Source organism: Rhamphochromis sp. 'chilingali', assembly GCF_963969265.1.
Source record: "Rhamphochromis sp. 'chilingali' genome assembly, chromosome: 20".
In the NCBI taxonomy this organism is placed as follows: domain Eukaryota; kingdom Metazoa; phylum Chordata; class Actinopteri; order Cichliformes; family Cichlidae; genus Rhamphochromis; species Rhamphochromis sp. 'chilingali'.
In genome coordinates this window covers 16,664,074-16,688,723 of record NC_137947.1, presented here as the reverse complement: position 1 = coordinate 16,688,723, position 24,650 = coordinate 16,664,074, and the positions used below count along the sequence as shown (strand labels likewise).

The 24,650-nt window shown below is 41.2% G+C and overlaps 2 protein-coding genes across 2 annotated transcripts; one reads left to right on the top strand and one right to left on the bottom strand.

The window, feature by feature from the left end:
- The first annotated feature begins 118 nt into the window (after nt 1-118).
- Nucleotides 119-13,153, top strand: LOC308387853 (transmembrane protein 150A). The gene is made up of 7 exons (XM_080868179.1): nt 119-1,941; nt 2,590-2,637; nt 2,730-2,795; nt 2,888-2,955; nt 3,046-3,176; nt 4,965-5,142; nt 12,516-13,153. Exons 1-7 carry the CDS (start codon nt 1,877-1,879, stop codon nt 12,707-12,709), a joined length of 750 nt encoding a protein of 249 aa, XP_080724305.1. The 5' UTR covers nt 119-1,876; the 3' UTR covers nt 12,710-13,153.
- Nucleotides 13,154-13,564: 411 nt separating this feature from the next.
- eif4e1c (eukaryotic translation initiation factor 4E family member 1c) lies at nt 13,565-24,404 on the bottom strand. Its single transcript, XM_080868090.1, has 7 exons — nt 24,277-24,404; nt 22,822-22,907; nt 15,646-15,741; nt 15,375-15,438; nt 15,144-15,257; nt 14,881-15,020; nt 13,565-14,763 (listed from the first exon to the last, which is right to left on the bottom strand). The coding sequence occupies exons 1-7, from the start codon at nt 24,292-24,294 to the stop codon at nt 14,649-14,651; spliced, it is 633 nt and encodes a 210-aa protein (XP_080724216.1). The 5' UTR covers nt 24,295-24,404; the 3' UTR covers nt 13,565-14,648.
- Between the last annotated feature and the right edge of the window lie 246 nt (nt 24,405-24,650).

Genomic DNA, 24,650 nt, shown 5'->3' with positions numbered 1-24,650 from the left:
AAGTATAACGCCCTAGAACTTCTCTTTCGGCCTCCCCAAACCCCGATCCTCTCCTGAAAGAGTATTGCGTTACCTCACCGTGTAACAGAGTTGAAACAACGTTACTAAGAACAAAGAATGCGCCATAAATTAAAAGAAAACTTTTCTCCGAAGAGACGAGTGATCATTTCTCCTTTGAGGATTTACATTATTCCGAAATATAAAAGAAATATCTGACACTGATTTATCATTTGCCCTGTGATCAAGTGTTGTGGATTTATTAGATCATCCATGTGTAATGCTTCAGGGAGGCTAACCAATGACTTTCAAAAGTTTAAAAACGAAACATGATTGGTTGCTTTTTCCTAAACCAGTAGGTGAAGAAAGGACTTAGATCATTAAATTATTTTCACTCCAGTGATCCACAACAAAATATATTGATAATCAAATATAAATATAAGTGTTGGATTTACAATTTAAATGCATTCTAAAAGAGCAGCCTGTAATTCAGTTGTTGAGTAAATATATACTGTATTGTGCAAAAGTCTTGAGTCACCGCTCATTTTATCATTTGTTAGGAAAACAGGAAACAGGTGCAGCAATTTACTGAAACTTGTGCAAAGACGTAGAAACACAGTAAAGGAGACAAAAGGTAGTTTGTACCATTCTAACTAGCTTGAAAATCAATATTTGCTATGATTACCTTTATTTTCCAACACAGCCTGAAGACTCTCAGCCTACTTTCTTGTCACCTCTTTAAGCAGCCTTCATGAATAGTTGCCTAGAATTCTTGTAGCACATTTAAAGCTCTTCGTGTTTGTGTGTGTTTTTCCTGTTAGGCTATGCTTTTACTGTGTGTGTTTGGGATCATTGTCATGCTGACACGTGGTATTGCACAGTGGATCAAAATCTGATGGTATTTCTCTGTTTTGACAGGTTTTCTGACACCACTGGGTGAAATTTAGCTACAAACCATTACAGGGGACCCACTGTGTTTAACAGACGGCTGTAGACGCTCACTGCTGTACCTCGTTCCTGACCTCTTCCCTACATATTGATGATGATTTCAGACAAAAAGTTGGATTCATCAGTCCATAAGACCTTTTGCCACTTTCTTGTATAATTTGGCACATCTCAGCCTTTTCCCAGTGTTTGGGTTGTTCAAGATTTTTGCACAGTACTTTATGTGGGGAATGTAGAAAACAAATATTGGATATTTTCCTCCAAAATGTAGTAGAGAATAAATGTTATGTAGTATAAAAGAGACTACAGCACAGACACACACACATGTACAGTACAAGTACCTGAAATTCATATTTATTGAAATGACTGTACAGGGTGCACGTAGCCACCTACCTGACAGGAAAGACAAGACACGGGGCTTAAAGCATTCCAAGCTTGTCTAATCTAATAATCCTACCAGCCATTCATTGGAAAATTCTCATAAATTCAAATCTGTGCACAACTCCAAACATTTACTGTTTGAGTTGATCTTTAATACGTGTCAAACAGAGCAGTAGCTGGCAAGGACTATAGAAGGGAGACCGTCGACAAAACAAATAATGTGACAAGAAGACCAACCCTGTGTTTCATAATATTTGTTGTAACACAGCAAGGTGGTGCCCTGAAGGAGTGGCAGAGACAGTCTGATTTAAAAGGGAGGTAGTCCTCCGGATGGAGGAAGACTAAACTACCAACAGCAGTGCAAACGTCTGCTCCAAGGACTTGAAGTTAGGATTTTTTTGGGGGGGGTTTCTGTTCTAGTACTGATTGTATATAATGCTGACTGCATGAGGCTTCTATAAACCCCCCAAAGAGGCTTGACATTGAGTATTTTTAAGACAGCTGGACCTCTGGAATCCGTCTCTTTGCTGCTTGTCGTCATCATCATCCAGACATGGGGTTGTGGATTATTTTCCCCATCTGTCTTTCCCTGGTGTCCTTCATTGGAACGTGGAGTGTGTAAGTTTACTACAGATTCACTGTTTGTTTTTTGACATTTACACTGTCACAAAGCTGTGGGAACGTTTTTAAACATGTCATTTTTACTCAGTCATAACAATGTTCTTTCTATGTGAAACTAGTAAACAGAGTTTATTCATATCTGAATGTTTTTCCCGATAACGTCACACCACGTACTTGATAGTCAAGCTTAGTACATGAACTGCGTTTTCCTGGCACTTTCAGAAATCAGTGGGATTTCTGCAATGCTGATAACATTTGGCCATGAAGAGGAAGTAAAGAAAATGGCATCATATTATTTCCGCTGCTTTTCACAATCTTTTATTGTACTGTTTTATCTGCACATCGTCTGTGGAAACAGTCGTCGACGTCAGAGCAGCTTCTAAATGTAAAGGCACATCAGAACTCACCTGCTTTGGAGTTTGAAAATATGTGAGCCGGCTTGTTCTGTTTGCAGGGTGTGAACTGTGTCTGTCACTAAGTTCATAAAAGAAAATCTTGTTGAACAAACGACTTTAACGACTGAGTCACACCAAACTGAAAACGTGCTTGGCGTTGATGCTCACATGCTGTGACACTTCCTTGGAAGCATTTCTGGTTTGATGTTTGCAGATTCTTAACAGTTTTTCTTTTGTTTTATATTTCCAGATACGGGCTAGCCTTCTCCAACAATCATGTGTGCGCCCTCACTGACTGGTGACTTTTTAAATCATCCTCATTTTGTTTTAAATATGACCCAGTGTTTATTTAATAATGCAGCCTCTAAAATGGAATTAACTTGTTCGCAGGGGTAACGGCAACTACTGCAGGGCTAATCATACTGATGCTGGATGCTGCTGGGTTCCTACAATAAGGTAAAAGAAGACTAAATGCACCCGTTCATTTTTCTTCTTCCTTGGAATGAAATCTTGAGACAGAATGAAACAAACTAAATATGTTATTTCAGCTCAAGTGGAACATATCCGCCAGAAAATTCACTTTTTACAGCCACAATCAACGCCGGATCCTTCATGTGTGAGTTTACCTGTTAAATGCCTAAACCATTATACACACATATACATGTATGAGGGATGTGTGTCACACCAACTGCGATCTCTTCTTTAGTTTTCCTGTTCTGCATATTCCACCATGCCCATATAATGGAGAGGCACTCAAGTCAGTCCATGCTGAGTAAATTTGCACTGGTCTTCGGTGTGATTGCAGCCATGGGGGCATTCGCAGCCGGAAACTGCAACGTAAGTGCCGAACGTCATACTGCAGCGGTGTTTCTGCAGGGTTACATTGTTTCAGATCTAAATGAGAATTTCTGTTTGCGCTTGTGCTAAAACAGCAAATAAAGGCGGGTATCTTGTAGCTTTAGGCCATCTATAATGAGAGCCCAAGCACACTAAAGTGCCATTTATGCTTGGGTTATAGTGTTTTTTAGTGTGTTAAAGGGCAAATATGACACTCTGCTACGTGATCTGTAGTGTTGTACTGCACTTACATGTAGTGACAAAACGATTCTAGAAAAATCAGTTAGTGAAGCAGGAATGAAAGGAAACCAGTTATAATTTAAACAAAGGGTTTAAGGACATCCAAATACTTGGAAAGTGTTTCAAATCATAAACCTGTTCGGCGACATCGTATTTTTCACTGCACACTGCCTGATAGTACTCACTCACATGCAGTGTTGGTCAAGTTACTTGAAAAAAGTAATCAGTAACTAATTACTGATTACTTCCGCAAAAAAGTAATCCCGTTACTTTACTGATTACTTATTTTCAAAAGTAATTAATTACTTAGTTACTTAGTTACTTTTTAAAAACACGATTTACAACCTGAAGAGGTGATAAAGCGATAGATCTTTCAGCCCAATTCTACTTTTTCTACATAATCCATCATACAAAATGTAATCAAATGGAAAAGTCTCTTTTTTTAACTTGTTTTATTAGTTTTAATCTTTTAACTTTATGCATCAAGCAAAAATTTAATTATATGCAACATTCTCTGACTTGAATAAATTAGTTTAACATTTAAACCTATTTTCTACACATTCCAGCACATAAAATAAAATATTTTTTGTGTTTACACTCACTCTTTCAAATAGATGCAAGTAAAACACAGCAGGAAATAAATAAAGTCAAAGACTCAGCGGTCCTGTTGCTCTATTTTCACCTGTAAAGCAGGAGCAGGGTAGGCGGAGGTTTACCCTGGTGCAGGTGTGCCGCGGTCAGTTGAAGAATCCGCGAGTTTCTCTGTGAATTTCAAATTCAAATTCAAATTCAAATTCAAATTTTATTTGTCACGTACACAGTCATACACAGTACGATATGTAGTGAAATGCTTGGACAACTGCTCGTGACCTAAAGAAAACAAAAAAGGAAAAGGCTATGAATAAGATAGGAAATAAATATGAAAAATTAAAAAGGGTAAATTTAACTAGGAAGGAATAGAATATAAATTAAGGTTAAAAATGAAATAACTGTACAACACAAATTAGAATGAAGGGTAAATTTAACTGGGAAGAATAAGATAAAGATAAATATATAAATTAAAGTTGAAAATAAAGTCCCATTAAGTCGTTGCGCACTCGGTGCTTGCTTGGAAGTTTAGCGGTGTTTTTCGCTGTAAAAAGAAGTTTTCTTCCCACCCACGATGGACGCTAATGTTTTTGTCACTTTTTATGGAATCAAACTCAAAGTAAGGTCAGTACTTCCACGCTTTAAACGCTGCACGCTCATACTCTCTCCCACAATCGATATGTGATCCATTGTTGTCACCAACACAGCTGTCGTGAGACATTCTCGCAAAAAATCACGGTTTTAGTAACGCAGTAACGCAGCGTTCCTACGGGAAAGTAACTGTAATCTAATTACCGTTTTTGCAATAGTAATCCCTTACTTTACTCGTTACTTGAAAAAAGTAATCAGATTACAGTTACTGCCCATCTCTGCTCACATGCCAACACCTTTCGCAATCTTAGTCTTGATTTAAACAGCCTGCTATTATTCGCTGGATTTGATGGTGAATGTCCTCCACAGCCGTTTCACGTGTCACTCCTCCACTACCTCGGGGCTGCCATCAGTTTCATGTGCGCGTGCTTCTACACGGCCATTCTCACCGTGCTGACAGGGAAGTGCGCCCTATCTGGATATGAAAAGGTTCTCTACCCACTGCGAATCATCTCCACTGTGATTCAAGTAATTGTGACCGTCATCTGTATCCTTTCACAAATCATGGAGCCAACTTTATTTTTTATTTTTATTGTTGTTGTTTCTTAAGCCATACCCATCGACCTTGTGGCTGGTTAAGCACGCAGGTTAATAGTAAACTTTTGATGGGTTAATTTGGTGTTCCTTTAAACAAGGGATTTCAGCAGCTAGCTCTAGAACTAATGCATGAGTTATAACACACTGGGACATATTTGGATCCGGTCAGCTCCTGTGTTTACCAAGTGGGACCGGCCACAGAAGTCCACATGACAGAAGCAGATACACATTAATGACCTTTTTTAGTGAATTATTAACCATAGCTTTCCTTTCCTTTTCCTTCTAGCTTTACATTTGTCCTCAACCTTGTAGATCTATGGGATCAGATGCACAGCAATGAAACATTAGACACCTCATTTAGCATTTAGCAGAGATTCGGTGATTGAGGTGGCTGTAGAGCAGGTCATCAACTGATTGGAAGGTTAGTGGTTCGATCCCTGGCTGCTCTAGCCTGCATGTCAATTACCCTTGGGCAAGATACTAAGCAAAAGCTGCCCTCTGATGCATCCATGGGAGTATGAATGTGTGTGAATGTTAGCTACAAGGCATTTAAGCATAGGAAAAAGGTGTTTGTGTGAATGGGTGAATGAGGCATGTTGCATGAAGCTCTTTGAGTACAGAAGAGCACTATTTAACATCAGGAATACAGAATCTATTGACTGTGCAGAGTAGCAGAGTTTTTCTTTCCTCACTTTTATAACTTACTTTTATGGGTTTCTTGTATATTTTTACGTATGGTTAGTTGCTGATATCAGTCTGCAGTGATTGGGGAAGTTATTCTTTCTTTTTTTATGTGACAACATTCATGAGGTTTACAATAAAACGGATTGCTGTGCTGTGTGTGTGTATGAGAACTAGAGCAGGGCGATATGGCCAAAAATATTTATCACGATATATATTTGAAAATTTGCGATAACGATATAACTGACGATATAATTGATGCGAGACAAAATACAACTCCACAACATTACTAGCGCAAAAAGACAACCTTCCATTTATTTTCACTTAAACAAGAAGCTGGTTTTTATGTACATTAAAGCTTTATAAAAATGTAACAGTGCAAATGCAAATTCCTTGCTGAAAGTTTAACCAAAAGGCATTTCCAGTAGAAATGGGCTGACATATCCTGAGCATAACCATGTATAATATCCACTGAAGTTAAAAAGAGGTGCTTTGCAACATTAAACTGCAGTGTGCAGTACGTATTTTTCGCACCATAAGGTGCACGGTGTGTTGTTTTTGTATGTATACCGAGCTTCTTACTAACTGCACGCACACACTGATCTCTGCTCCGCTTCCACTTTATTTCTTATTCTTTTCCATTTCCTCTGGAGCTTCTTGCTCGCGAGTGAATTACACACATTGCAGCGACACAGTGCCATCTAGTGGCTGATACAAACATAGGTCAACATGCTACATCTCCCTTCTTAAAAAAAAAAAAACACAACTCAGGCTTGTAAAATTTCTAAGGCAACTGAAATTACAGGAATAACATCCTGAGCACATCCATTGATAACATAGCATTCGACTCAATACTGGCTATATCACAAACATAATAAACAGATGCATCTAGTGACATCATTGGAACAACAAACATATAAACAGCCTTTTTTTTTTCTAGGGCAGCGATCCGCCTGCACCCTTTACAATATTACAGGTCCAAGACCTGTCTTGGTTTGGTAACACGTCCATAACGAGTCGTGTATCCAGGTGTTGTAATGTCTTTATCAGGGGGCTCCACAGGCGGGGGCTGAGATACCACAGGGCTGTCATCGCGGATGCCGGTTGGTTGAATGAACTCCTCACCTCCTACGCTGTTCCTGCTTCTGCGGAGGTGTCGGCGGTTACGCCGGTAAACTTGTCCTGTATCTGTGGTTATGTTGTAGCTTCTGGACGTGTCGGCACAACTTGTGACCACAGCTGGTTTCCAGGAACCGTCTTTTTGCCGGAACCGGACCGGTGTGCCAGGATATAGTTGAGGCAGAGGTCGGGCGGCTCTGTTGAAATAAGTCTGCTGGCGCTGCTGGCAGACTTCTCTCCTTTCACGCACTGTTTGCTGGCAAACTACTTGGGGTTCCAGCTGTTTTGGTGTTGCAGGGAGGATGGAGCGAAGTCTCCGGCTCATGAGTAGTTGTGCAGGCGACTTTAAGTTGTCCACGGGGGTGTTCCGGTATTCTAATAGGCTCAAGTAGGGATCCTTATGTTCCGCTTTGGCCTTGTCCAGAAGTTTCTTTGCTGTCTGGACTGTTTTCTCGGCTAGACCATTGCTCTGTGGGTAATGGGGACTAGTAGTGGTGTGGGTGAAACTCCATGACTTTGCGAACTGTTGAAACTTACTGGAAGCATAGCACGGACCGTTATCACTAATCACCGACTCTGGAATACCATGCCTAGCCATGGCTGACTTTTTAGTTTGTGGATCACTGCTTCTGCAGTGCAGCTGCGCAGTCTTTCCAACTCGAAGAATCTACTGTAGTAATCTACCATGATGATGTAGTCTTCCGAGTTCCAAGTGAACAGATCGGTGGCTATGACCTGCCACGGTCGTTCTGGTATTGCATGTGACAACAGGGGTTCCTTGGGGTTAGCAGCTTGTCTCTCCTGGCATGTGCTGCAGGCTCCGACTGCTTCCTCAATCTGCTTTCCCATGCCTGGCCAAAACAGAAGGTCTCTGGCTCTGTTTTTGCTCTTTTCTATACCCATATGGCTGGAATGAATCCGCTCTATCATGTCCTTTCTGAGCCTTTTTGGGATGATCATTTTCTCTCCTTTAAACATGATCCCGTCTATCAGTGAGATCTCATCCCTGTGGTTCCAAAACTCCTGAATGTCAGGCGGACATTGAGACCGTTTATCAGGCCATCCACTCAATGTGGTCCGTCTCAGGCTGTTGAGCTGAGGATCTTGGGCTGTTTCGTTTCTTATCTCTGAGAGTCTCTGATCACTGACAGGCATGTTGCTGAGGACTGAGTGGATCTGCGCATCCATCCCGTCACATAGTGATTTGTCGTGAAACTCTATGGATTTCCGGGAGAGCGTGTCGGCTACCGGGATGTCTTTCCCTGGCTTGTGGATGATGCTGATGTCGTACTTTTGCAGCTGTATTATCATCCTCTGTAGCCGTGGTGGTGCTGATGCTAGTGTTTTTTTGAGTATGGACTCAAGTGGCTTGTGGTCCGACTCAATGGTCACATGTCGACCGTACATGTACTCGTGGAACCGCTTGCAACCAAAGAGAACAGCATACAGCTCTTTTTCTATTTGGGCATAGTTCTGCTCAGTGCTGTTAAGTGACTTGGATGCGTAGGCAACTGGCTTGCCGTCCTGCAGCATCACAGCACCGAGGCCACTTTTGGATGCATCGACCTGGAGTCGTAGCGCTTTCTTGGGGTCGAAGAAGGAGAGAACTGGGCCTGGTTCTTTAGTGATCAGCTCCTTCATTCGTTGAAAGGCTCTGTCATGGTTCTTGTCCCATACAAACTCACTGTCCTGCTTTAACAGCTGGCGGAGCGGAGCATTTATCTCTGACAGGTGTGGGGCAAATCTTGCTAGATAATTAACCATCCCCAGCACTGTTTCCAATTCTGCCCTGTTCTGTGGGGGCGCCATGTCTTGGACTGCTTTTACTTTTTGTGGATCTGGTTTCAGCCCTTCGTGTGACAATGTGTGACCGAAGTAACTGACCTCTTTGACGCAGATGGTGCACTTGTCAGGGTTCAGTTTTACACCTCTCTCTCTGCTGCGCTGCAGCATGGCCCTCAGGTTGTCGTCATGCTCCTGTTTGGTTTCTCCGAAGACCAGTACGTCGTCCACAATGGCTGCCACGCCCCTCAGGCCCTCGTAGGTCTCGTCCACGCGTCGCTGGAACTCATCCTGAGCTGAGATTATGCCGAATGGCAACCTGAGGAAGCGGTACCTGCCAAACACAGTATTAAATGTGGTTAACAGAGATGATTCGTGGCTTAGCTTAATGGCCCAGTAGCCTGATCTGGCGTCCAAAACACTGAAATACTTGGCCCCAGCAAGTTTTGTGGTGACATCCTCCAAGGTGGGTAGAGGGTAATGGGGTCTTTGTATAGCCTTGTTGAGGGGTCTGGGGTCCAGACATACTCTGAGTCTGCCCGTCTTGGGTTTTTCCACGACAACAAGTGCATTCACCCAGTCCGTAGGATCTGTGACCTTGCATATGATTTGGTTCCTTTCCATGTTGTCGAGCTCATCTTTGAGTCGGGCTCGCAGAGCAATGGGAATCCGACGAGGTGGGCTGACTGTGGGTGCAACGTCTGGATTTACATGGAAACTGCATTCACCAGGAAATTCTCCTATCCCTTTGAATACGTCTGCATATTCGTCTAGTATTGCCTGTGAACTGTTGGTTGTCTTGCCTCTTTCCTCCGTCACTGCCATCACAATCCTTACCAGGTTAAGGTCACGGCAAGCTTTCATTGCTAATACAGGTGGGGCGCTTGTGTTAACAACATGGAATTCCAACGTGCAGGTCTTGTCTTTGTGTTTGCATTTTAACTGGCATTTTCCTTCCACGCTGAGTGAGTGTCCCCCATAATCTGTGAGCTTGTGTGTGACAGGCTTCAGTGTCACGTGTGGGAAGAGTGTCTGGAACATGTTAGCTGGAATTGTGTTTGCTTGCGCCCCAGTGTCAACTTTAAACCTCACTGTCTGTGGGGGGGAACCAAGCTGCATGTCTGCATATGCTTGCTCATCATTTCTTCCTTCATTTTCTATGGTGATGCTATCAATGTAGAAACAGTCTTGGTCCTCATCTGTGTCCATAGTTGACATTTCTATGTTCTCTCTCACAGTGTGTACTGATTTGAGGTGGGCTTTTGTCTGCGAAGGGAGTCTTGACCTGCATGCTCTCGCAAAATGGTTCATTTTCTTGCATTTTGCACATTGCTTCCCTTTTGCTGGGCAGATGTCTTTATTACTGTGTTGTACGGCACAATAGCTGCACGTTTTTAGTGTCGCATTAGCGTGTTCTTTTGGTCTCACGCTTCTTGTTTGATATTCTTGTCTGTGCGATTTCCTGCCGATGGCGTGCACAGTTTCTTGGCCCCTGGAGTGACCCATAGTTTTTAGCTGTTGCTTTGCTAGCTCGTGTGATCGTGCTATATCTATAGCTTTCTCTAGCGTGAGCTCTGCGCCTTGGCTGAGTAGCTTTTCTCGGACGTGTGGCGAGTTAGTGGCAAATACAATGCGATCCCTGACCATTTCATCTGTATTTGGGTACCCACAGTCTTTAGCAAGTAGTTTCAGTTCCGTAATAAACTGTTCAAATGTCTCATTTTCACCCTGCATCTTTTCATGGAACTTATATCGGGCGTAGATTGGGTTAGCTTTCGGTATGATGTAATCAGTGTACTTATCGTAGTACGTCTGAAGCTTTCGGGAGTCGTCTGCGGTGAGCGTCCACGTGTTGTAGACGTCCCGTCCTTTCTCACCGACCCATAGAAGAAGGTAGCTGCATTTATCTGCCTCCTCCTTCCCCCGAAGAGGACCAGCGAACATTAGCTCGGCGTGCTGCTTGAAACGCCGCCATGCCTCGGGCAGGTTGCTAGAGTCCCAATCCATACGCGGTGTGGGAACGCCGTAAGCCTCCATGTCTGCGCTGTCCGACGGCGAGGGATTGCGTAGAATCCGCTACTCTGACACCATGTGTTGTTTTTGTATGTATACCGAGCTTCTTACTAACTGCACGCACACACTGATCTCTGCTCCGCTTCCACTTTATTTCTTATTCTTTTCCATTTCCTCTGGAGCTTCTTGCTCGCGAGTGAATTACACACATTGCAGCGACACAGTGCCATCTAGTGGCTGATACAAACATAGGTCAACATGCTACACACGGGATTATAAGGCACATTAAGCGAAACAAAGCAGTCAGATAAATCAAATTTTATTAAACTCATTCTTCTTGCTTCCTCCACTTCTGTACCATTGATTCATTAATGTTGAATTCTCTGGCAGCTGCTCTACTCCCATGTTGTTGCAGTATATTAATGACTAACCTTGTATTGTGGATGGATTATCTCAGTTGTTCTCCTGACTGAAGTTTGGTCCGTTTACAGTATCCTGCCATGCGATTGCATTTGTCTCTAACCATGAAGAACCTTCACGTTAACTTTTATAAGTGGAAAAGTGTTAGTGTTCGTCCTCCAGCTTCACTGTTTATGTTATGCTAACATAGCTGTGTCGCTAGCGATTACGTTGCACATCATTATATACCAGCTAGCCCAACTTCAGTAACCCTACAAACGTCACTGCTGTTTAGTTTCCTGTCTTCATTTATGTTGGAAGTGATAGCAGAGCTGTACGTTTGATTTTTTTCAGAAATCTCTCCGTCAGAACATGCAATATCATGCTTAGGTAACTAGCGAAACTAGCGAGCTAACTTCCGCTAGCTTCCTGCTAACTTCTAACTCCGTTAAATGTAATAACTTTTGTTTTCATGGATGCCTGGAAGTTAAACTTTATAGTTACACCTGGTAAAGCAGCAATGCTGATCGTTTTATTAAAGATGAAAGAATTTAGACAGTTTTTAACTCTAAGTGATGCTGCAGTGTTGTTTGACCTGAAGAATACGGAGTTTAGGACCCAGATTACTCCCAGATTTAAGAGCATCTTAGTCCGACAAATATGACAATGACAACGGCCGCTTGCATGTTCTGCAAAAAAAATGTGCTTTGTTGTGTATCTGACGGACAAACACCAAACCAGTTCCACATCACTGAAGTTGCACCATTTTTACAAACCAATTCTGGTTCATCTGTTTCACTCAACAATCGGCCATGTGCGTATGAAAACAAAGGCACTGCGCATGCGCGTTTTACTCCCATTCTATCGCGATATTTCATTTTCCTATCGTTGCCTAACATTATACCGGTATTACCGTGAACGGTATAATATGGCCCAGCCCTAATGAGAACAATAGCCAAAGACGAATGGTTACTGAATGTAACTTCAGTTCTATGAGTAAAGGTCAAACGTGTCTCATTGGTTGCAAAGGGTGGCTAGATTGTTGAGCAGATTTGTTGTGGTTGCCATGACTATGTGCTAACTCTGCCCCTGATGTATGCACACAGTAGTCAGGTGTGGGAGAACTCCAGGAAGAGCTGGCCCATGCAGCTGATTCATGCTCATCCAATAAGAGTGTATTTAATCCCAAATTAGCCCACATTAATGATAGAAACACAGTTTCGCCTCATATAGCTATGTTCTTTTGTCAAAGAAATGTGTAAGCTCTATGTCCTCCATAGTTTTAACCATCAGTAGACCAGTGAAACACCCTTAACCCAGAACCTTCAGATACTGTCTTGTTCGCTCAGAGCGAGTACTTCTACATCCATCTGTCTGCTGTCTTTGAGTGGATGCTGAGTATGAACCTGGAGCTGTTTGAGCTCAGCTACGCCGTGGAATTTTTCTTCTTCTCGTCCTATATGCTCTCGAATCTGTTGAACAAACAAGATGAGGTAAAGCCTTTGATTATGACGATGTCCTGATATAAGGCTGCCAGGATCCAGCTGAACAATGCAGAAAGTGAGGATGCTGCAAGAAGGACATCTGTTACTACAGTGGCTGGATCGTGGCTGAAGGACCAATAGTGTTTTGTTTTTTCCTTTTCTTGGATGGATTGGATTGGATGGTCTTCTTTACTAATTTTTTTCCATATTTATTGAACCAAACGAACAAACATACCAGCTGGATTGTATCTCACGCAGATGCCCCATCTACAGAACAGCTTATTTTTGTTGTGCAATCATTTTTGTAATGAAAAATTTGTAAAAAAAAAAAAAAACAAAAATAAAAAAAAAACCGCTCACAGATCAAGTTTTGTGTTAGGTAACAGCTCTTCCATAACCCTTTGGGATGTATTACTTTCACACAAGGAAGTCATGCCACTGTGCTGATAAACATATCTGCGTTTGGAGCTAAAAGGGTGGAGGACTTTTATTTATGTATCTGTAGATTCTGCTCGCAAAAAAGAAAGCCAACAACTTGAATCCAGCTGTGACAAAAACACAGCATTACTTCATACATTTCTCCTCTGTGTGAAACTGAAAAATAACTTCCTCAGAATATACTGCTGCTACATTTTTTTTGTGGTAGTTTCCATCATTTTCAACAAATCTGCAAAGCTTGTGAGTTTTTGGTCACTTTTAATTTTTCCTCATGAGTATGACATTAGCCCAAGCTGCTTCTCACTATAGCACTTACTAAAAAGTCAGATTTTTGTTCCCAGGAGTTGGTAAATACCACAAATGGTAGTCAAAACGGAATTTTAAAAATCAGCTTAGTGTTTAAGAAAGCAAGTTTGCCAACTTTAAAAACCTCAAAACAAAACAACACGCTTCTGGTTTTAATGCAAAGCACTTAAACTTTACTTGAAAGAAGGTAATATACATCCTGGAATTACAGATAATAAAGATACATTATGAGCAAAATCATTTCACAATGAATATCATCTTTCTTTTGCAACAACCAAGAGAGGAGTGCGACATTATCTACAGTTTTTGTTAGGAAGAAAACAGTGAAAAGCACACCTAATTCTGTCGGCATCTTTACTGTATGGTACACTGTAAAAAATGTCATCTATATGCAGTAGTCCACATTATTAACCTTAATAACAAAAAAAGAAAAAAAAAAAGAACAATTTGAAAAAACACGAGCTTCATGGTTGTCTTTCAACTAAGTAACTGCAATGCATACATTATAAATAAATGTAAAGGGAAGAGAAAAAAAGTTGAGGGGAAAAAACAAAGCAAAACCTACAAGCAATATCCCATAATTCCAGCATGGCTGAAACAACAAGTGGCCTTAATCCAAACCCTACACTTTGGAGTGTGACCACAGCTTTTACAAACCTTTAAGATACTGTAGATTATTTAAGCTGGTGCGTCTGAAAGCCCGGCTCATGCTCAACACTTGTGGATAAATCAAGTTAAAATTGCCCTTAAAATTTGTTCTGTATGAGGACGAGTTGCCTGCCTTCTTTTTCCTGTGAGGTGAGAAACACTTTTTGTAAAGAGTGAGAACTCAGCATGAGAGAAACACAAGGCCCTATAGTTAAGTCTTTCTTTTTTAATTAAACAACTCAAGCCATTAAGTATTGGGAAAAAAAGCTTGTTCTCAGCTAAGCTAGGAGAGGTCACTGATATTAATCACAGAAGTCTTCAACTCTAAAAGTAAATCATCGTGTGTTCTCTTACTCGTCGTACAACATCTCAAGCCCGATACCCTTCCTCCCCGTTTTTTCTTTTTCTTTAAACAACCGCTCCGCTGGCATCTTGAATTGGGAGAAGCTCCAGCTGTACACGCTATGAACACCTCTCTTAGCAATAAAAGGAAAGGACACTACAGTAGTTGACAACTCAAAAATTAATGTGATGATGCAGATCGGCAATTGTTTAAATCTACAGCAAATTGAAATGAGGAGCTTTTTCAAACGGAGTACATGTTCTTGGTGGTGGAGCCGCTCTTACTGGACGTGTCGTCGTGCGACTGGTAGCCAATCATGGCTTTCATGGGGAGGTTGAGACGCTCTTTGTAAAGTTGCCTGTGAAGAGATGAGATGGAAGCAGTGTGAAGACTCAAGCAAGCTCAGTGTTGCCATCTAGTGGTCCACTGTAGCTCCTACTTGCGTATTATGAGTAATGTGACTTTAAAGGCTCACCCTATCGTCATGATGGCGTCCCTGTTTTGGCAGTTGCTCGTCCAGATGGATATTTTGTCACCTTTAGGTCTGACGTTGACCACAGCTCCGCAGACGTCTTCACTTGCCTCATCAAATGACTCACCGACTAAACACAACAGCTGCAAAAAGCACAAAAAAAGTCAAACTATACATATATACATTTATATTTAAATCACAACCATCAGGGGAAACATCCAATGGATACGACTCTACTGAGTGGTTTCAGAAAACAGCCGTCTTACCGTTTCCATCCAGTAGCGATCGAGGTCATTGTGCCTCTGTTGTTTGTTGAGAGTCATCAGCCATCGACCCCCCAGCTTGTTCCTGTCGTCCTCCCACATGGGCTTGATCCCATCCTGACGCACAATATGAAGCAGCTATTAAACCCTATCCATGTCTTTAGACTCTGCTGCAACTGAGATTAAGGGAAAATGTGTAAACATTTAACATAAAAAAAAAAAAAAGAGCCTTACCTTGAATAAGCAGTAATCGCAGCCAAAGCCGAGTTTACTTGGCTGCTGTATGTGGTTGTATAATCTGGTAGAAAGATGAAAAAGTAGATTCCCAACATGAGTGTGTCGAATTGTAGAATTTCAGAAGCTTTTATCAGAACAATGGTCATTAAACAACAATCAGTAAAGTGAAACATGCTGATCCTGATTGACATTACCATTAAGGGACATGTTGTGCACATTAATAATAAACCATCAATAACTCAGACTGACTTCAGCAGAGAAAACTTACGCCCAAAAATCTTCCACTGTGTCAAATTTAGAAATGAGACGCAAGTTCTCTGTCCAGCTTTTGCTCTTGTCATTTTTGAAATACCACAGGGCCCATCTAAAAAACAAACAAACAATAAAATAAAAATGCATCATTCATAGAATTCAGTATTCATAGACCAAGAGGTAAAGAGCGTAATTACACTGACTGTTTGAAAATCTCTCAAAACCATGTCGGAAAATGCAGATTGCTGAACATGCATAAACTGAAAATAAAAGAAAGTGCATGACTTTGCCCCAAATTGTGATTGAGCAAACCTCGTGAGTGTGAGGGGAAAACTCCCTGCTTGTTGACTTCTCCATCTTTGTGGGGATCAGAAATCAGAATTGTCATCACTTACAAATGTATCAACCTGGACATATTTCCAGTCTGTCGCAGAGCCAACACAGTACGAGCTTTTCCGATGTCAGAAGGTAAGTGGGGTAATGCCTGGGTAATACTTGGATGGGAGACAGCCGATGGGAATACCAGGTGCTGAGAGCCCAAATCCGGCCATACCAGCCTGAGTAAGTCTGTCTCTCTCTTGTTTTTCTACAATTACATTTTTGTATTTTAGCCTGTTTTGTGTCAGAAATTAAGTGATTTCTCTGTAGAAAGACATTGGGCAGCATGGTACGTGATTTTGAAACCACTATACAGCGCTGCAGTCCACACACCTTGTGCTTTCCTTTAGTGACTTTGGACCTTTTTTCACTTTGCCAATCTTTGCTAATAGTAAAGTGCAGGGTTCTTGGAAAACACTATTTAGGGTTCCTACTTAACAGCAGCTGGGCTCAGTATAGGGTATTTGGTACTTTACATTTTCTTTTTTTTAAATAAAACCATTATTGTTAGCAATCAATTCTTCAGTACAAGCATATTCAATGTTTTGTATCTCTTTTAATTTAATAACAGCTCAATGCTGTACCATCACTGTTAAAATCAAAAACAAGGACTCAAAGTCTATTTTATGTTACAACTGCGTGAAACGTTTACCCTAACAGCAGACGTACACGCTGTTTCACAGAAGAACACAACAGCTAGTAACAAAAGCATGAATGTCAATGCAAAAAACAAGAGAAAGCCAGCCATCAACCGCACTACAAATGCACTCTTTGTTTACAGTGGCTGCTGTAATTCTTTTATGCATTACCAAGGGGCAGTGGGTGGGAGGCTAGCAGGCAGGGTTCAGGGCAGTGAGAGGACATCAGCTGAACCGTTTGCCCCCCCTCCACTTACAACTGTAACAAACCCACCCATGTGCCATAGACACAAATGAAGCAAATGGACCGAACAGAGCTAAAAGAGAGGATGAAAGTATATTTGTTTAATGCGAACATCACACTGCACATACTGACACCAGACTGCTCACAGCCGTGATTCTTCTGGTGAACCCAGAACAGTCACAAGCCAAGACTACATGCCTAGTAATGGCATATAAACAAATATGCCAGACAGCAAGTCAAGCCAGCTCTGTTCTTCACATGTACTTTAAAATCTCACGAGAGATAAAATGATCATTTCAGGCCAATGCAGCCAAACGAAACAGCAAACCTGAAGAGGACTGATTAATTTACTACTGTGACATCACCCTCTGACACAGACAGTAATATGTGATTTGTTCAGCTGTGAACTAATCAGCGTGCTCCAGTCCCCACAGTTTTCTGAATGTGTGTAAAGTAAATAAGAATGAGCCGCAGCAGAGCTAGAGAAACACTGTCATCTGAATTTTTAATAGTTCAGCTGCCAAACACAGACGAGTTGTTGTGTTTCTGACTTTAAAAAAAACACGGTCGTGATTTTAAAAATAAAAAGAGTCCATGGGCAGACAGGCATAAACTATCCACTTCACTTTCAGCTCCAGTAAACTGTATACTAAACAATTTTCCAAAGCAGAAGCTGAATGCGTTCTTCCTACTTCCCAGCAGCTGCTGGTTTCGCTTAATGACGGTGCCATATGAAAATGGTGCTGCATGACTTTGAAACTTGAAAGTGATCATCTTATGTAACAGCTGAGTAACGGATCTGCGCAGTCTGTTCAAATCCATCTCTGGACTCACCTTCAGACCGCAGCAAGATCCAAACTCTTTCCAAAAGCAAGAGAAAACCTTCATAAGCAATTATTATATTTAAATCTATGAAAGCAGATATTAAAGGGAATCTCTTAAGGATGGTAATAAAGTATCAGGGAATAATTCAATTAGATGGCACAGATATAAAACACCAAGTATGATGCACTGTTATCAGTAAAACTATCCATCATTATTCCACCTTGAACAGATGTCAAAGGGGATTTGTCTGCTAATTATTCATTTAGTATTAATTAGTGACTCTGCGTGATTCACTGTTAAAACTAATCTGTATTTACTTACACTGAACCTCTGTGCAACCCTCACATTATTCATTTAAAAAAACAAAAAAAAAAAACAAGTTATTTTAGCCCCTCTCAATTTAGCAGCAGTAAATATTTATGACAGACAAAAGCAAAAATCTGCAAGTACAATGAGACATGCTGTAGATTTAAAAAAAAAAAAAAAAAAAAAAAGGGGATAAGAACTTGTCTTCCTTTACCTAAAAACTCCGACCTCACTCTGAGAGCGCCAACCACTGATGCTAAAACTGACATAACAAAGCATTTATTAAGAAACCAATCACACCTTCGGCCGGTGAGACAGTTAAAACACATCTGTGATGAATATTTAACCACAAATTCCAAATAACTCAACAGTCCTCTACTTCCTTACAGTGAAGCCAGAGAGAAGTGACAACACCTAGCCCTCAAAATGAGAAGTCTGCAATCAAAACTGTCAAAATGGAAAACAAACCCCCCACGTCAATATGTTTAAATAAAACCAGGGTGAAAGCAGCAGAGATGGACAGCCTTGACCTCTGAGGCTGAGCTGAACAAGCAGAATGACCTAGAAGTGACTTGCCAAGAGAACCATCCAGCATTTCCAAACCGACTGTACAATGCTCCTGAATAGCTCGTCGCCACTGCAGAACTATGATAACATTTCTAAAAGGACAATAGAAAAAACAACAACTGCAATTCTAACACAGAGGAAAAAACAAAACACATGACTCCTCAATCTGCTCTTCTGATTTTAAACCTTAAAATAAGAAAACAAACAGAAAGTGCAAATATGAACCTGATGAAAATAAACTGAACATTTATCCTTACTATGATGCTCAAGCTGTAACTGCTTGAAAACACGTTTGCTGTGCACTCATCCATAATTTTCCCAAGTGACTAGATGGGTAATTTGAATATCCTGTTTACGCTGTCAAAATAAGTGCTGTGGTGAGTTTCTAATTTCACTTTCATCCAAGAGACCAGAGGGACAAAAAGAAAAATCAATCAGCACATGACTGTAAGTATGTTTGTGATGCCAAAGACCAAAAGTCAAAGTACAGCTCCCATCCTAAAACTAGATGAAGATGAAATGCCAGTTTCAACTCAATGTAAAATAACACTTTTCACACGGTGATAAATACACAACTAACCTTATTCCTAAAGGAAAACTTCTTCACTGATTTCATAATGAAACAGCTGTTTTGTCTCTATAGAGAAAGGTTATTGATCCTAAGCGATTAAGTACATTTAGCCCCACCATCTCTGTATGTTTTCAATGAGCTCAGTTTCTGTATTTGTGTGTAAATAATGATGAAAAAAAGAAGTCCCTCTTCCCTCTGAAAACGGTCACAAAGGTGATATTTGAAAGGGTGTTAAAAAATCAGTAGGCGTGAAATGCTCAATGGTGTTGACACCTTTCTGGATGGGGTGAAATTTGGCACCCTGGTAAGCCTGAAGAGATTCTATTATAATCCAAATCAACCCCAACGAGTTTCGTCTGTGCCTCAAACTATTTAATTAACATGACAAAACCAACCTTAAAAATTGTTTCAGATGAGAGTCCAGTCCCGGGCCCTATTTCAGGAAGCCGGTTTAGTGCAAAGTCTGACTAAGTATACCCTGAGTTAACGAAAACTCTGGGTTTTCGGTTTCACAAAGCGAGTTCAGCTGAAGCCTGAGTGAGTCACTATGACGACACACTCCGTGAAGCTAACCTGCCCCCTAGCAGGTTTACTACAACTAACCCTGACTGTCCCCGCCTCTTTGTCGGAAACCTGACTGTAGGAAGTGTCAGATATGGCGTGTCCCTTCCTTGAAGAGCCAGTAGATCGTGAAGCCCAAATACTCCGCAGAGCTCTCCGCCGGGAGAGAGTGATCAGAGCGCGTATGGAAATTTTATCATTACCTGATGATTTCCTGTGCGAACGTTACCGTTTCTCAGCACAATCAATAAGTTATTTGGATAACATCCTCAGGCCATATATTACGCATGTGACACATCGCGGACATGCGCTCAGTCCATTACATATTCTTTGTACCGCACTCCGTTTCTTTGCAAACGGGAGCTTTCTGTATAATATTGGTGACGCTGAGCACGTTTCCAAGGCTACCGTCTGTCGGGCAGTCAGGAATGTTACAGTTGCACTGAAACGTCTCCTGCACTCGTTTGTGGTGTTCCCCGGTCATAGACCCACAAGATTTATCAAAGAGGGATTCCACAAAATTGCAGGTATCAGGATGACCAAAACTTAATTTATGATGTGGTGATGCTTGGACTACTACATAAATTTTACATTTATTTTCACGGTTCCCAGGCGTGATTGGCTGTACAGATGGCACTCACATTCCAATCATTGCTCCTTCAGTAAATGAAGGAGACTATGTGAACAGGAAGTCTTTCCACAGCATTAATGTACAGGTACATAGTTCCCTGTAGCATTTCAAACTAACAAATTATTTCATTATAGTAATGGATGCTAATTTGTGTTCTCTGCACTGTGAAGATCATATGTGATGCTGCCAACATTATCACAAATGTGGAAGCCAAGTGGCCAGGCTCTGTCCATGACTCACAAATATTCCGTGAATGTACACTGAGCACAAAATTTGGACATGGTGAGTTGAGAATATTTTAAAATATATAAAGACCAATTGCTACAGGGACATTTGAACTGAAGTGTATCCTTCTGTCTTAGGAGAGTTCACTGGCTACTTGCTTGGTGATAGGGGGTATCCATGTTTACCCTATTTGCTTACCCCTTACTCTGACCCTGAACCGGGCCCACAGCAGCGATATAATCTGGCTCATTGCAGGACAAGAGCCAGAATTGAAATGACTATCGGAATGCTTAAGGCCCGGTTCCAGTGCCTGCAAAGACTCAGGGTCACCCCAGAAAGGGCATGTGACATTATTGTGGCATGTGTGATTCTTCACAACATTGCCACAATTAGAGGAGAACACTGTCCTTCTGAACCAAACATCAGCAGTGATCCAAACCATGAACATCCTGACCCTCCCACGGACATACAAGATGGAAGCGCAGTCAGAGACACCATATGTCACAATCATTTCTTTTGACCCATCACCTCAACATGTTGAAAGACGAATAAACAGATTTTCTGTTCAACTGGCTTTATTGGTCACCTGTGTTTCCTGTACACAAAGTATTAAAAGATGTAAACCTCATAAAGTGTCTCTGTTGCTTCCTCCTCTGTAACAGCTGTCAATGTTTCTTCATTATTTTCCTGCAGTAAAGAAGTTAACAACATTGCTGTTCTACTGTAAACTCATATAATCTGTGGAGTATTACTCACAACTGCATGTTGGTCTGGCTCAACAGGAGGCTGCACCAGATGCAGTACACCACCACCATCAACTGATAGAATATGAGGTTTATACAGGTCACTTATAACTTACAAGGGACCAAATGGCAATTAACAAACATACCAATCACCTTACACTTCATTGTCATTATGCTCTCAAAGACAACCAAGACTGAGGGAAGGCAAAATCAGTAGGAAAATAACTTCACTACAAAATAATCCATTATGGTAAAGAGTTTATCAAATGAATGAGCAGCACTGCAAAGGTGACTGTGAAGAAAGGATGTATGCACATCATGTATTATTTTGAATTTACCCCCTATGTAGGCACTTGTGTCTTGCGGGGTTATTGACTCAGAGGATGTCCCCACAGAGATGCCTTCAGCCACAGGGCGCCCACTGTTTTGGCTGAGGGCCAACTGCTCAGCCTCTGTGAGTGGTGGTGGTGGTGGAGGACCCCCACCTGTTTTTCGGGCCTCCGCTTTTTTTCTGTTGGCTATAACGGGTCACATTTGAGCATACAGAGTAAGCAAATATGTACTTGTAATGTGCTCAGATAATTTCAATAAGTGCTTACAGAAAGAAAATTAATGTAGCCTCTAACTGCAATCGATTTACATCGGACAAACAGACCAAGCACTATGGCTCATAATACAATTACACCTTACCTGTTTGGACTATATTTTTATATTTCATTTTTACTTGCTGCCAGGAACGTTTGGGGCCTGTTGGGTTGCACCTGCGCTCACATCACATCACAACATAAAATGTATAAAATAACAAATAAAATAACATATGATAAAATAACGTGTTAAATGGGTGGAAATCCCTAGATCAATGTTTAAATTAACACTCACGCATTGACTCTGTCGGCTATGTTTTGCCATGCATGCTCCCTTTCTTTTGCAGCTGAGGCTGTGTTACCTTTTTTTCTGCAAAATTTGCATGTTATCGGCATATGCTGCCATCAGAATTTCGGCCTCAAGCGCTGTAAAATACATTGACCGCGCCTTCTTTCCCTCCGTCTCCATGGTGACTCGCTTACTCTGTGCTCCGCTTATCAGGGCTTTATGTATCCTCGTGCGCGCGCTTCACTTGGGGTTAAAGCAACTCCGCGTTGACTGAACTAATTGTTATCAGCCTTTCTGAAACCGAATATTCCGAGTTGGACAGTTCGGGGTTACTCAACCCTGAGTATCGTTTTTCACTCTAAGTTTTCTAAACCGGCTTCCTGAAATAGGGCCCCGGTCTCTGAATCAACGAGACGGGTGTGTTTGATCTCACCACCACACCCACCTCTTAAGGCACAGATTGGCTTTTCTAAATGAAACCTCCCCTGTATCTAATTTTAGAAATGCTTACACCAGCCATTTCTGATTGTTTGGCCAGAGGATTTGCTGGTTGTTGCAAGAAGACTGCAGAGTATGGAAGCACAAGCAGCTTTCATCCAAATCAAACTCAGAACCTGGTTTGACTCTCACCTGTTTTGCAAAGGGTGTTTGATATACTGCTCAGGATTCGCAACAACCTGACCGTCAGTCTGTTGATCTTCAGTTTCAGTTGTTTTCTGAGGAGACATGCACACAAACACATCACAAAGTCAACCACACAAGTCCACTGATCACAAATGGCAAAGAAATTTGGGGTAGTTGGGTCAGATTTATATCATAATATTGCTAAAGTCCTGCCTTTACTTCAAAGTCAAAGTTAGTTCAATATCACAAATTTCAACAAAGTTAACGATAAAAACTTAATGGAATGGTCATTGCCATATACAGTTAAGGGCTTTTGTCGGGGGTAATCACACACTTAATTTCATAGTGTGTACAGTATCATAACATCACAAAGCACTGCAAGCTTTTTGTCATCATCATCATCATCATTATTATTACTACTACTACTACTACTACTGAGTTTCTAACAGAAGCTAATACATACTTTTACAATTTAGGGAATAATTCCAACCTTTCAAAAAAAGAAAAATAAGACAGTAAAAACATAAATTACTTAGACTGATTCACAAACTCCCAGCATAATCTAAAACATACCAATTTAATCCCTAAATCGGGGCTACTTAAAGCCCCTAATAAGAATAGTGTAATAGTGTAACTATGTAGTCCAATGTATGTATGTGTATATATATATATATATATATATATATATATATATATATAAATAACAAAAAGCTTACATGATCTATAAAATGCAATATTATTACAGTATAGCTTGCATTTAAAGTGATCTACAGAAACGTAACAAAGGTATGACCTTAAGCCCCTCTGTTTTAGGGGGCCTTAATGGGGCCTTGTCCCATTATCCAGTTCACAGCTGGGCTCTGCCTTATACTCTTGCATTTTTATAAAGATTCACTTAGCAACATCAGAGTCCACCTCAACTACATTTTTAAGGATTAGACGCAGGAGCTGATGGAAAACAGTCAGCAGGGGGTATATACAAAGAAAATCAATAAGCTAACTTTACAGATAACAGTTACTAGCATTAGTTTTAGCAGATGAGCTAGGCTAGCTGCAGGCTAGATATACACGTGTCCAGACTTTCTAAAAATGCACCAATAATATATCACCACGGGTGTTTAAAGGTAATGGCATTTCATTAAAATTGTCGTAAGATATCGACTGTAATACCCGACTAGATTAAAACAATGCGTTGACTGGAGTTTGAATGAACGACGTGCAGTCAGTCACTCCCTCCCTGCCCAACAAAGTCAGGCAGTGCCTCATACATCCCCACTGCTGAGCATGCTAGCGCTAATCCACGCCAACATCTGTCAACTCAAACGCGTTAATTTGGCCTAAACGCCAGTTCGGTTTCACAGAAGCAAAGTTATGCGATGTATGTAGTAGGTGAATTGGAGATTTATCCGGTCTTCACGTGCATATTAGTCGAGTTTTTGTGCTATCTCTTGTCTCTCTTACCGGCTCCGATGTCGCCATCTTGACTGTAGAAGTGATCTGCCCGTTCGGCGCTCCTGCGTCACTCCAACAGCTCGCTCTGCTACGGAAGCCGCCTCAGTCCTGTTCGAGCTGAATGACCTGAATCCGGGGAGTCGTCGCAGGAGAAAGGGCACAGGGGTTACACCCACTACCACTGAGTGGCTGCTTCTGAGGACAATAATTTAGATAAACCAATGTGAATAAACCTCCAACTAATAGTATTCATGCAGGTATATTCAAAACGGTTAAAAATATCTATCTCTGCTTTGAGTATTTTATTTTGTGGTGATTTAAAAATTGTAATACCATCTACAATAGTTTCCAGAGTTGATTTCAGGTTAATTTTTATTGCTTAA